Genomic DNA, 13,822 nt, shown 5'->3' with positions numbered 1-13,822 from the left:
GTGGAATTTTTAGCACAGAATATCAAAATAATACAAGCTTTTGTGGGTTTTTGTTGGAAAGGAACAAGTGGGAAATGGGACCGTATTAATCTTAAACTCCCTCTATTGGGTGCTCAGAAAATAGTTTACATTAAGCCTGATGGATGTTCTGAGTTCCCCCCAGGAAGATGAGGAGAGTCCTCGTATTTAGAAGTACTGTTACAAAGCTGATTACTCTGATGAGTGATAGAAGTGTTTTAAAGCAATATTTAGTCTGAGTAGTAAATACTCCTAAGACAGACAGTAACTTTACAATTCGTTTGTTTTGTCTGTCTTAAATAGCAGAACAATGTTGTTTTTCTGTCACTAACGTTTTTATATATTTTCTAAGATGATGAATCGTGCAGAATCACCAGACTCATATTTCTGTTCAGGTCTGATCATTTTTACAGTTTTCACTTGCCTATGTAAATATTACCCACACATTATAGTTCATAATTTGTGTTATGTCATCAGATTTCATTGAACTTGAGTCTTAGGTCACAACAGAACTAACAACATATTGGCTTCATTCTAGTCTGATTTGTTTTCTTTTATGCCTATACACCAAGAGTGTTCGCTTGAAAACATGTCTTCCTTGACCTCCTACTTTTTCTCCTCATCTGCTCTTTAAAAAATAATTGTACCAGACTCAAATTGATAGTCTTCTAGGATTTTCATTCACTAACTCAAATTGCTAGTCTTCTAGAAGTTTCATTCACTACCAAGTTAACTTGCTTACTAACTTGAATTGTCTTATCTCTTTTAGATTTATTTTAAAACCCTACCAATTTTAAGAGTCATTGCATTTTCTTAATTGTCTCTGCATGACTATTTCTCCACTGTCCCCCTCTCCGAATTCTGATGTATATTTGACTTATCTGGATTATATTTCCTCTTGGCAAGTTTTGACTTCTGTTGCAGTTTGACATTTTCTTGACCTGTCATGCTCATGATTGTTTCCATGGCTTAACAAAGTCTACATATTTAGTTTCATTCTCGTAGAAATTTGTTGATTTCTCTGTTCATCTATTAACACATTTAGAAGGAAGAACTGTTCTTTTTCCAAATTTGGACAGAACATCTCAATTCTGTTATTGAGTGATGTGCTCAGTAATGTGTATTGGATTGATTCATTGTGGTACATTAATAACTTGAATGTGGTAGTTTTTAATAGAATCTGCAGCTACATTTCTGAGAGACATGAGTGTACCAAAGAAACACTATAACCAAGCTTTTGCACTGCTGCTTTACTTTCTTTCTGGGACTAGGCAGGTGTAAAGAGATGATTTAGAAGACCTTTTCGCATTTTATCTTTTTCTTAGTGTTTTGATGATATTTACCCATATATAAACATGGCCACCTGAAAGTTTAGCCTTAGTGTTTTACCTTAAATATGTCAGTGACTTCAGAAACTTGAAGTACATCCATAATGTTTGTATGTTAGTTTAAAAGTAAAAAAGACTTGCCTGGGCATGGTGGCTCATGCCTGTAATCCCAGCACTTCAGGAGGCTGAGGTGGGCAGATCACTTGAGGTCAGGAGTTTGAGACCAACCTGGCCAACGTGGTGAAACCCCATCTCTACTAAAAATACAAAAATTAGCTGGGCATGGTGTTGGGCGTCTGTAATCCCAGCTAGTAGGGAGGCTGAGGCTGCAGAATCGCTTGAACCTGGGAGGTGGAGGCTGCAGTGAGCTGAGATCCTGCCACTGCACTCCAGCCTGGGTGACAGAGTGACACTGGGTCTCAACAATCAAAAAAAGTAAAAACACTTTTCCTGCAAGGCAGTTTTCTCAAATTCATATTTGAGAAGTCATATTCTTATGACTATTTGTGGTCAAGAAAGATGCCTTTTAATCATGAAATAATCTTGAATCGAGTTTTTAAAAATGTACTTCCTGTAAGAAGACAAATGAGAATATTTTCCTTCACTTAATAATGTATTCTCTGCTCATAATAATGCCCTGGTATACATTTGTCAGTATTTTATGCAGACATTATTTTATATGTTCCAGTGGTGTCTGAAATTTATAGCACACCGAGTCTGAGTAATAATTTACTTAGAAATCCCTTCAGGTTTATTCAGTATTCAATAGAAGATCAGTTGCTTTAACTATATTCATACATTTTGAACATATAAGAACATTTAGTATAGGAGAACTGTACAGTTAATACACATTTTTTGATTTACTTTTCTTCTCTAAAGGGAGATTTGGGCTTGTACTTTATTTCATAGACTAAGTCAAAGGTAATTGACTGCAAAAAAAGTTCATACAGAGTTGCCATTTTTAAGAATGATTTGATACTGACTAGTAGCTCTCTGCCTTTTGTAAATTCCCTCTTATTATAGTTGCCTCATGATTGTTAAACCAATCTCTTACAAATTTACTAATTTGGAAGTAATAAAACCTTTTGAATATTCTTCCTTTCCTCATTGAAGCTCTTTACCTTTTCTTTTTGAAGTTATTTGCATGTCCCTAGAGGCACTAATTTATGGTAGAAGTTGTTAAGGGCTATATTTGTCCATTATGAATGATGGTGTAACATCTGCATGGTGTTACTTCTTAGATCTTTGTTGATTAGAAGTGATAACCAGTACTCTGACTCTGACTCTGACTCTGAATCAGGGAGTGTTTATCAAGCCTGTGACATCTGTTGTTCTGGGTGCTTTGTTCCTAGCTGCAGGACAGGGAAAAGGCCCTGCCCTCAAAGAAGTTACCCTTTCCTTGTCTAGTTCAGCCGGTGATTGTGTATTTATAGTATGATTATTAATGCGTTGTCTTATTTTAATTTTGATTAATTTTATATATATATTTTATGTTTCTATACTGTGTTCTAGTTTTCAAAATCCTATGATTGTACTGGAGAATACTTTTAATTTTAAAACTCAAATGGAGTGGTGTTTTAATGGAAACTAATCCATGATTTAGGGTAAATGGATTTATTGTGCATGACCATGTGGAATATATGATAAATATGAGTTAATCAGAATCACTAAGGTGGTATTAAACTGCTCATATGTATTGTTTATAATTAGTTGTGTTGTTGTGTTTGTTACTTGACTTCCATATTACTTAACTGTTGATGTGGTTAATCAGAACATGAGCTTTTTGAGGGTGAATTCTGTGCCCATATCTCTCAAAGGCCTAAATAGGAAGATTTGCACACAATACTTAAAATAGTTTTTCCGCCAATAAAGATTTCTGATACAGATTCAACATACTATGAAACTGATTTCAGCCGGGTGTGGTAGCTCATGCCTGTAATTCTAGCACTTTGGGAGGCCAAGGCGGGTGGATTGCTTTGAGCTCAGGAGTTCAAGACCAGCCTGGACAACATGGAGAAACCCCATCTGTACAAAAAGTACAAAAAAATGAGCCAGGTGTGGTGGCTCGCGCCTGTGGTCCCAGCTACTCAGGAGGCTGATGCTGGAGGATTGCTTGAGCTGGGAAGTGGAGGTTGCAGTGAGCCAAGATTGCGCCACTGCACTCCGGCCTAGGCGTCAGAGCCAAACCCTCTCTGTCTTAAAAAAAAAAAAAAAACAACGAATGTGTTGTGCCGAAGAGAGGATATTTACCCTGTGGGGAGATGAAAGTAGTAGTGCCTGTTTCTTGTTATAAATAAATAGAAGTTGTACTGTCTTTAGTTCTCAGGGTCAAACTTTACTGAATAGAACCTGGAATGAAATCTTGTGGGAACTAATTTTCAGAATATGAGCCATTTTTATACATTGTTACTTCTTATGTAAACCTACCTGTGTTATAAATGTTGCATCATATAAAGATGGAAGATTCCCCCTTCCAGTGGTTTATTTAATCCCCCTTGCTTAGAAGAAGGAATAGGCCAACAGTTGGCAAAGACTGTATAGTCTCTGGAAAAACTGTCTTACTGGAAAATAGAAATGTCTGAGTATTGAGATAAAAGATGGTTTGGTTTTGGTTTTAGTTTTGGTTGCAATCTAGGTCAACAGATTAAAAGTACTTGTACATATTCATTTTCCTTTTGTTCTTAGAAGACACAGACTGTGAAGTCACTCATCTGAGTGTAAGGCATAGTGTTTTTTGCATACAGACTTTATCACCTTGAACATGTAACTGAACCTCCCATATCCTTTGTCTCATCTGTAAAATGGAGTAGTAAGAGCCGTGTCTCGAGAATTGACTGAGTAGCCCATTTGGCTGTTAGCCCTGTCCGTGGAAAGGAATCGTCAGTCTTCCTGTTTCATTATGCTCTCCCTATCCTCAGTTACTCAAGAGAATTGACTGAGTAGCCCATGTGGCTGTTAGCCCTGTCCGTGGGAAGGAACTGTCAGTCTTCCTGTTTCATTATGATCTCCTACCCTCAGATAAGTCATTCCTGCTCCTGCCCTTTACCTGGAACCTTACACTTTAAGGGTCCCACAGTGGACTAGGATTGTTTTGGAAGCTGGGTCCTCCCTTGCTCTCCTCTTTCCTCAGTAATATGGCTTATGAGTTTGGTAGCGTGTGAATTTCTTCTGCTGTGAAGGCTTCACGAGTAGACTTTAGTTAGCCCTGAATTGTGCCTGTCCCAAATAATCTAATGTATTTTCTAGGGTTCCTTGAAGTTCCTTGGACACTAAGAGAATCAAGATATGGAAATCTTTATTTATACTAAGGTTGAATCTCATTGACTTCCAGAAAGGCTTTCTACAAAAGATCATTACAGTCTTAGTTGCCTCTATTGCAGTGAAATGCTCTAATAATGAAGAGAATTAATATGCTTTTTAAATTATTATAATCAAATAGTCACTGTTGTAAAAACTTATAAAACTTCTTTGTATTATTACCATATAGGTATCAGCACAAGTGCTGACGTCTTGTAAAAACAAACTCAGATTGGACAGTAAACACTTACAGCAGCAAAGAGCACAGGCTCTTCAATCAAACCTGTGGGAGTTTGAATCTAGCCCTGCCCCTCACTTATAAACTGTGTTACCCTGCGCATAACCTAGCCTCCCCAAGCCTCTGATAGAAAAGACTTCACAGGGTTGCTGGAAGGGTGCAGTAAATTCATACATGTAAAGCACCTAATCCATTGTCTGGCATGTAATATAATTTTTCTGTGATGACACTCTGGCAGTTATTTCTCCGTTATCACTAGTTGTTGACAAACAGTATTTCCTTCCTAAAGATGAGCCATTTAATAACTTAAAAATTACATTAGACTGGTAGGATTCTTTTTGTTTTTTTGGAGATGGAGTTTTGCTCTTGTTGCCCAGGCTGGAGTGCAATGGCGCAATCCCGGCTCACCGCAACCTCCCTCTCCTGGGTTCAAGCGATTCTCCTGCCTCAGCCTCCCGAATAGCTGGTATTACAGGCATGTGCCACCACGCCCGGCTAATTTTGTATTTTTAGTAGAGATGGGGTTTCTCCATGTTGGTCAGGCTGGTCTTGAACCCCCAAACTCAGGTGATCTGCCTGCCTTGGCCTCTCAAAGTGCTGGGATTACAGGCATGAGCCACTGCACCCGGCCAGGATTCTTATTTTTAGGTGTTTATTAAATGTCCCCTGTGTGCCAGGCATTGTGTAGAACTAGTGTTTTAGTCAGACTTTTTGAGGTTGCAGGGAACAGAGATGGGTTAAATTTATTTCATTCCAAATTAAAGAATCCACCAAGAAGTTTCCTCCATTGTACACTTGGCTCCTGGAGAAGTAGTCGTTCATTATCCAGGGTGGTACAAAAGTGGCTTTCGTCATCTAACAGCTTATCAAGGGACCCAGGTACAAGTGTTAGGTTGGCTTTTGTTACTTCTCCATCCCTGTCTTTCTTCTAATTTCTCTCTCTTCTCCCTTATTTCTGTCTCAGTGTTACTACTTACTACCTTGCTCTGTTTCCCTGTTAAACGCCACTCGTCTTGCAGTGACACTATTTGTGTGTTTTACTTTCAAAATCTCAGAAAGGGAGATCTGACTCAGGCATACAGTATCATTCAGTATAGAAGGTCATTGGACCAAGGAACATTCCTGGACCAGGCAAGTATAGATGGTGGGATGGATTCAGATGTTTAAAGCACCTTAAGCATTAGCCACCACCCTTAGGACTGGGCAGACCCTCTGGCTTCCCAGAAGGGGGCAGTGTGTCAGGTACCTTTTTTGGCCCATCCAGGACACTGGGCAGTGTGATAGAACAATGAATGAGAGGTAACGTGTCCTGGAAGAGCTCACAGTGTGGACAAGGAAGCAGATACTTAAACATATACTTAATTTTATGATATAGTTATGATATAGTGAATATTTACCATGCAGGGAGAGAGCAGCCTCCCTGGTGGTAGGAATGGTGGTAGGAAATTCTTCATTGAAGCCATATTGAGATGGCAAAGGATATTCCTGGCAGGAAAAAAAAAAAAGTCTTCTGCAGAGATGGGTGCAAAATATCATAGTATATTTATGAAGTTTTTTTGTGCTATGAGAAGAGGGCCGTAGTTGGTATTTAAGGGGCTCCAGAAAGAAGGTCTAATTTTATGGTACTGATGAAGATGATTAGACACAGAACTAGGAGAAAAAGACCTCATAGAAGAGTAGAGGAGAGACCTACAAGAGAGTTAGCACAATCAACAGTGGCTGACACCACATTATAAAGGGAGGACTGACTACAGTTTCCCTGAGAAGGGACCCTTGAAGCATCTTGGATTTTAGCAGGTGAGTTTTGTAGGTCTAGGAAGAGTCTAGGACTAGAAACCTAACCTCAGGGAGTAAGCGTTCTCAAAGTTCGGTGTCAGTCGCAAATTCATTCTTGGGAATGTCTAGAAGCCAAAACCAGGAAACCTCATGTTTCCTAAATAAACAGGAAATGAAGATAAAGCTTGATCTGTAACAGTTCTTAAGTTTCTCATATTTTTCTAACCACAATTTTGTTTATTTTTAAGTCTTCAAAGTAGTTTCTCAAAACACATTGTTTTGCTAAAAAATCTGTTATTTTTTTTTAAGGTCAGAAGTATATACGCTATTATTTAAAATAGGTGTGTTTCTTGGTAATGTGTGGCAAAAATAACTCCCTGAAACATTCATGTTTAACCAACATGAATTGGAGATGGCTCTTATCTCCCAGTGACTTTACAGCTATCTGTTTAGATTAGCTTTGGTTAAAAAAAGGTTTTTTTTCCTGCTATGGCTGTGATATATTAATTGGATGACAAATCACTGCTATATACATCCATACATACACATACACACTCATCTGGTAAAAATAAAAACTCTATATATGCCTGGTTTATGGAAGATTATATGTTAGGATTATAATAAAAACAATACAAGTATGTAAAAAAAAATTTCAGAGTTTGGTTCCATTTCAGAGAGAAATTAAACAGAGTAGATATGATTTATTCCTGACAAATATAATAGGATTTACTGTATATTTCATTGATTCAAAGATCCCAGTGGTTGTAAGTTGTACCATTATTCTATATACCATGAAGGAAAAAAAAAAACCTGCCAGTTAAATTACAGTAACATTTGATTTCAAGAGGCATTCAGATTTCAGATATTAAAATGTGAAAAAATACGAATTTTAGAATTAATGACATATAATTATTACAAAGAGACTAGGAAAAACGCTTTGGTTTATATTTGCAGATTAACTTAGGAACAGTGAAAATTGTTCTGAATAACATCTAAATAGCAAATTTCGTCTTAATTAAATACAGAATTATTTAAAAAGTTAATAAGAATAGTCATTAAAATTTAAAACTAGGAAGGCTGTAGGACTGCCAGAGTGTTAATAAGTGATCATTCACTTAATGTATGTTCATACCTATTATGAGCCAGACGTGCTTAGATGTTAGGTGTATAGATGGATATAACACATGGTCCTCTCACTCATGGAGCTTACAGTTCATAAGAGAGGAACATTTTGCAAACTGCATTAACCATGTTAAAGGAAAAATACAAGTGCTATGAAAGAATGGAACTGGGAGCTCTTAATTGAAATTGGGAAAGTCTGAGGAGTTGAGGAAAATCTAGAGAGTGGGTAGAAATTAGGTAAAAATAGGCAGAAAAGGAAGCAGCCTGTCCAGAAACCCTGAGTAGGAAAGATTGTGGGGTTGAGGCAGTGAACAAGCGGGGGGTGCAGGTCTGGTGACAGGAATTGAGGTGAGACCACATGGTGCAGGGCTACTTAGGTTGGGCTGAACATTTTGGATTTTAGTCTAAACCCAGGGGGAAGCCACTAGAGGATTTTAATGGAGGAAGTAACCCTGGCTGCACTGTGAAATCTGGGTAAGATTCAGTTAAAGAAGCCTCGTTAGGAGCCTGTTGCTAATTCAGACCAGGTAAGAGCAGCTTGACCTGGGTGGAAATGTGAATGGAAGACCTGTTTTTTAGAAGATTATTTGCCCATATTATCAAAAGTCTTCATTTGTGTACATTTTTTACCCAGCATTTCCATTTCTGGGTGTTTATTCTAAAGAAATAATTTAGGCCGAACGTGGTATAATCCCAGCACTTTGGGAGGCTGAGGTGGGTGGATCACCTGATGTCAGGAGTTCGAGACCAGCCTGACCAACATGGTGAAACCCTGTCTCTACTAAAAACACAAAATTAGCCGGGCGTGATGGCACATGCCTGTAATACCAGCCACTTGGAAGGCTGAGGCAGGAGAATCACTTGAACCTGGGAGGAGTAGGTTGCAGTGAGCCAGTTGCGCCATTGCACTCCAGTCTGGGCAACAAGAGCTAAACTCCATCTCAAAATAATAATAATCTCATAGCCCTTGAACATAAATAAGGTAAAACAAAATTTTAAAAAGAATCTCAGATGTTTGTAAAAGTTCAGCTACTAGAATGCTTATCCCTATTATTTATAATAAAATAAATTGGTCTAAAAGATTATAGTATTTTCAAACAAGTGGAAAGGAAGGAGACAAATTAGACTTTAAGGAGGCCACGCCATCCAGGAAGATTTGTTTAGACAAGGAACGTCCTTTGTGTGTTTGACTGGGGGCCAGGAACAGAAACTGAAAATCCATCACAGAGAAGAGATACTCCTGAAACAGATTTGTGGGAAGAGAGATAGCTAGGACCAGAGGAAAGACGATCGAGCACCTTGGTCCAGGAGTGCAGGAGTTTCTGGTATAAAAATGCACTGCAGTTCCACTATTAGGCTTATTTCTTGGGAACTAGCCTAGGAACGAAACCACCTCTTGCAACATTGTTACTGGAGGGGGAAAGTGCTTTTAATACTAAAGACTTGGAAGTGAATTTTTGGTATGCAGTCACCACATAAATTCAGTTGCCTACAAAGCTGAGCCCCCTGGAATAAGTACCAACTGAGCAGGATGGATTTTTTGGAGGACATTTTATCCCCTGTGTTCCTCACCCCTACCTCCCTTTCTCTCCCTCCTTTTGCTCCTCCTCCTCCTTTCTTCTCTGCCTTCTTCCCTTCTCTCCATCCCCCCTTCCTCTTTCCTTCTTCTCCTCCCTCCCTCTCTTACGTTCTTCTACACATCCCCTAACATTTATATTTTATGATCAGCATAAAAAGCAGCCAGGCACGTATAAGTAAATGAGATAATCCTCCTTTTTTCATACTTTTTGAAAATCTCATATTGCTTCTATATAACAGTATTTGTGTGTGTGTGTGTCTGTAAGGAAATATTTTACTCTGTGGTCTTAATGCCCATTTGCAAGTTTCAAACCAAATGTTACGTATTCTTTGTATTTCTAAAATTATCTAGGCCAGTTGCTGATACAGAGGTGTTTAATATTTTGGCTTCTACTTGCCTCACAGTCTTGATGCTTCAGTGAAACCGGTTAACTGTTTCCTTTCTAGTGAATATTTATTTTTAAGTAGTTTCTTCTTCTTTTTCTTTGGCTGATTCTCTGAAGATTGTACTTCATAGTTGTGATTAGCTGGAAAATTCCTAGAGGAGTTTGAATTTGTCTTTTTAGTAAACTTGAGGTTCTTGTCTTTGATATTTCCTTGAGTATTTCCTTTTCATATCAGTGTAGAAAAACTGTTCTCTAGCTTTATAAACTTTTCAAAATAGTTACTGAAATTAGCTTAGTATTTGTAAAGTTGTTACTAATCCCAAGGTGCAGTTGCTTTAACTGCATGCTTATGAATCAGGTTTTCAAATCTGTGCATATCGTGTATGCGTGTATGCTCATGGGGATGTGGGTATATTTTAAAATTAGTGATTTTCGTGAGCTTGATGCTTTGCCTATTAGGCTTTGTAGAGTTAATTCTCAAACGTTCTTAGTTTAGAGATTGTTTTATTCTGGTAAATCCACACCATTTAATGGAGTAAAGATCAAATGTTTGTACTGATAATTTTTATTCTTTATAGAGTACCCCAAGTGCTTGTCAGAAATCACTGTTCTCTGAAAATAAAAATTTAATCATGTAGGCTATGAAAAAATGTTTTGGGGTCATAGATGATGCAGTTAAGTTTCACTTCACTTATTAAATATTTATTGAGCTTATTTCAGATAAATGAGCATATCCACCAGATTCTGTCTGTATTGACTTAATGTATTGGAAATCCTGGAATAAAAGCGTAGTAATACACCCTTCTAAATATTTGTTATATACTTGGGTGGTAGAATTGAAAACAATGCAGTCTTAGTGAATATATTTGTTAATACGGTGCTTAATGTCTTGGGATTCATTTTGTTAACTACAGTGGAACAAAGGTCTGCATGATATATGTCAGTAATATATAATTCAGAATCTTTTCAAGCTTTAAGTCATTTGGGGTTTTTAGCAGTTAGCTTTTTTATTACATGTCCATTGGAAGTATAAAATAGAACCATTTGTTCTTGGAAATTATCTTTCATGTATAAATTTCTCATTTTCTTTGTTTCTCCATTCATTTTAGTCGTGAGATGGAGAATAAGGAAACTCTCAAAGGGTTGCACAAGATGGATGATCGTCCAGAGGAACGAATGATCAGGGAGAAACTGAAGGCAACCTGTATGCCAGCCTGGAAGCACGAATGGTTGGAAAGGAGAAATAGGCGAGGGCCTGTGGTAAGTGGCTATGGGTTACCAGCTATAAGGAAGAAAGCATAGGAGGAAATGGAAAAGTAAACATAAATAGATCCTCTTGTAAGCTTTTCTTCTTCATTTTAAATGTAGTAGTTTTAATTACTTGATATTGCGGTCATTTGGAAGAAACCGTAATTAAAACTACGCTCATTAAACAACTTAAACTGTTCTGGGAACTTAACTGTTGTGTTTGGTGGAGGGGTAAATGCTTAAACCAAGACTACCCTCTCATGTCAGTATCTAAAATCCTTTCATTGGAGTTTTATACTGTACTTTCTAAATTTTAAAAAGAATTTTTCCAGTTTGTTTTAGATGTTTTATCTCTAAGACAGGATCCAAGGATCTTAATTTCAGAAATCTTCTAGGAAAGAAAATATTTAATTGCAGTAATTCATAAGTGTAATGATTGGGTTTTTACATGCATGGGTAAGATGTGCATTTCTCCAACTTTGTTACAATGTCAGCATGTACCCTCATTTGACTTGGAAAAAAAAAAAGTTTAATAGACCCATGGGGATTAAGATAAATTAAAAATGTATGGGGTTTGATGAAAGAAAATCTAGAGTCCTAGATTTTAAAAAGCAGGGATACTCTGTCCTTTGCTATAGGTGTAAGAATATATATTCTTACAAGAATACCATCATGAAACGTGTGTCTTCATTCTTACAAAGGAAGAAGTATTACAGTATCCTAGCACTTATTTCTATCAGCAAGTTTGTGTTTATTTTGTTATTTTAAAACAGATAACGGCAACTTAAAATTTATCTAAACTTTGACAAGGGTCTGAAGTACACCCCTGCCAAATGATTGTCTGCCCTGCATTCATCCCATATGCCTATTTAAGTTTAGATTTAAATTAATTAGATGTAAATAAAAGTAAAAATGTAGTTCCTCAGTCTCACCAACCACATTTCAAATGCTCAGTAACCACATGTGGTCAATGGCTACCCTTTGGGCAGTGCAGTTTTAGCACATTTCCATTGCCTCTGAAAGCTCTCTTAGATATGTAGTACTGACTCGTGTCTGACTTAACTCCATAATCTCTGCGGCTTTCGATATCCTCATTACTGAGCTGCAGTCTGTCAGGAATATTTTACCCGCTGGTTCTAATTCTAATCCATGGAATTCTACAGAATAAATCTAATTGTTCCTTTCCATACCAGCACTTCAAGTTACTGTGGGCCCATGAGTCTTTGTCTTTACAGCTAAGTTTCTACGTTTCTTCCATTTATTACTTATGTGAGGTGGTGTGGTGGGAACCCCTCACCATTTTAGCTATTTGTGCCAGAAGATGAATATGAAGAAATTAAGGATTTATCTTAGAGAAGAGAAAGTGCTGTTGAAACATCTTGTAGAAGGTTGACAGTTAAAAGGGCGTATTACTACTCAGTTAATATAAAGAACTTTTAAACAAACAGAGCCATCTGAAGTTTGAATGTTCTGCTTTCTGAACTCCTTTAGATGGAGGTGTTCAAACAGAGCCTAAATCTTTTGAGAATACGTAGGGCATAAATCATAACTTTTTAAAAACGAGCCAGCTGTTTGTTCTTTGTTACATATGAACTAAGAATATCCAGTTCTCTAAGACAGAATTTTGGTTTTTATACTGTTCACTTTCTAGCAAATACCTAAGTACCTTGTCTGTATATAAGACATGCGTGAAGAGGAAAGAGATGTGTGGAATAAGATGCATAACACATAGTCCTTAAGCTTAATTATGCCACCCTACATTTGATGGTTTACAGATTTCATATTATCCTTAAGAAGTTTACTGTTTACTTGGGAGGTCTGATTCTGTTTTTATACTTTAAGTAAGTTGTGTCAAATCATTCTTGAAACATAAAGTGTAAATATCTCCAAATGGGAAAATTAGACTTATATGTAATAAATAGAGTAATACATGAAATATCACAAAGCAACTTGTGACTAGGTGCCAAATGTGTGGGATGGGCAGAAGAGCAATAGGGACTTAGGAAAGAGAAAGAATGTCATGCTGGTAGACTTCAGGGGAGTTTCATAAAAGGAAGAATTTTAACTGAGTCTAAAAAAATGGGTAAATTTTCCTCATGTGAAGGTGTACTCCTGGGGTGCTGCAGGCTGGAGATGAGTATTAAATTAGGAGGAGAGTGAGTGGAAAGCACAGGAGGAGGAAGGGTCAGGCAAGTTTGGTGAACACAGCAACTGGCTGTAGAACAGGAGCAGTGGGAGAAAGTCCAGAAAGGTCTGCAGTTGTACAAGGCTGTGGAGTTTGGCCTTTGGTCATGGCTAGATTAGGTCTGAAAGCCTTAATTTAAAAAAAAAAAAAAAAAAAAAAGGTTTCTGTCTGAGAAATTGATCTTTACACTTGTAGCCTCTTTTGGTTTTCTGAGATACGTGTCTAACCTATTATTGTAATATAACGTAAAAAACCATACACACACAAAAGCAGGGCAAAATGATTGCATAGTCATCAAACTATTTGAAATTATTCCCAGTGTTGTTTCAAGGTCCTACATTTTGTCAAAACAAATAAAAACGTATCTAGATCTTTGATCTAGTAGTTGAATGAGTTGACTATAGAAGTTATGAGTGCTTATTTTTCACATTTGTTTAATAACCTTTGATTGTTACTTTTGAGTGTTAAATGAGTTAGGGTATATAACAAATAATACCATTTCTGCAGTTTTGTATGCATTACAAAATTGTAAGGGAGAAGGTTGCATTTTAACTAGTGTTAAATCCTAAATGACTGAAATTTGTGTAGGTAAAAATAGTCTTTTACATTAATAGCTTAAAGTAATAATAAAAGTTGATATGTTGTC

At 37.1% G+C, this 13,822-nt stretch overlaps 1 protein-coding gene across 1 annotated transcript in view; it reads left to right on the top strand.

Moving 5' to 3' along the window:
• Nucleotides 1–13,822, top strand: part of MAP3K1 (mitogen-activated protein kinase kinase kinase 1, E3 ubiquitin protein ligase) — a 78,267-nt gene that overhangs the window by 30,554 nt on the left and 33,891 nt on the right. Inside the window, exon 6 of the mRNA XM_011942927.1 lies at nucleotides 10,853–11,003. Within this exon, the coding sequence (XP_011798317.1) occupies nucleotides 10,853–11,003 (151 nt within the window). The remainder of the gene's footprint in view (nucleotides 1–10,852; nucleotides 11,004–13,822) is intronic.

This window comes from Colobus angolensis, unplaced genomic scaffold (genome assembly GCF_000951035.1).
Source record: "Colobus angolensis palliatus isolate OR3802 unplaced genomic scaffold, Cang.pa_1.0 Scaffold212, whole genome shotgun sequence".
Classification (NCBI taxonomy): Eukaryota; Metazoa; Chordata; class Mammalia; order Primates; family Cercopithecidae; genus Colobus; species Colobus angolensis.
Note: the sequence above shows the minus strand (reverse complement) of the source record. Positions and strands in the feature narration are given on the sequence as shown.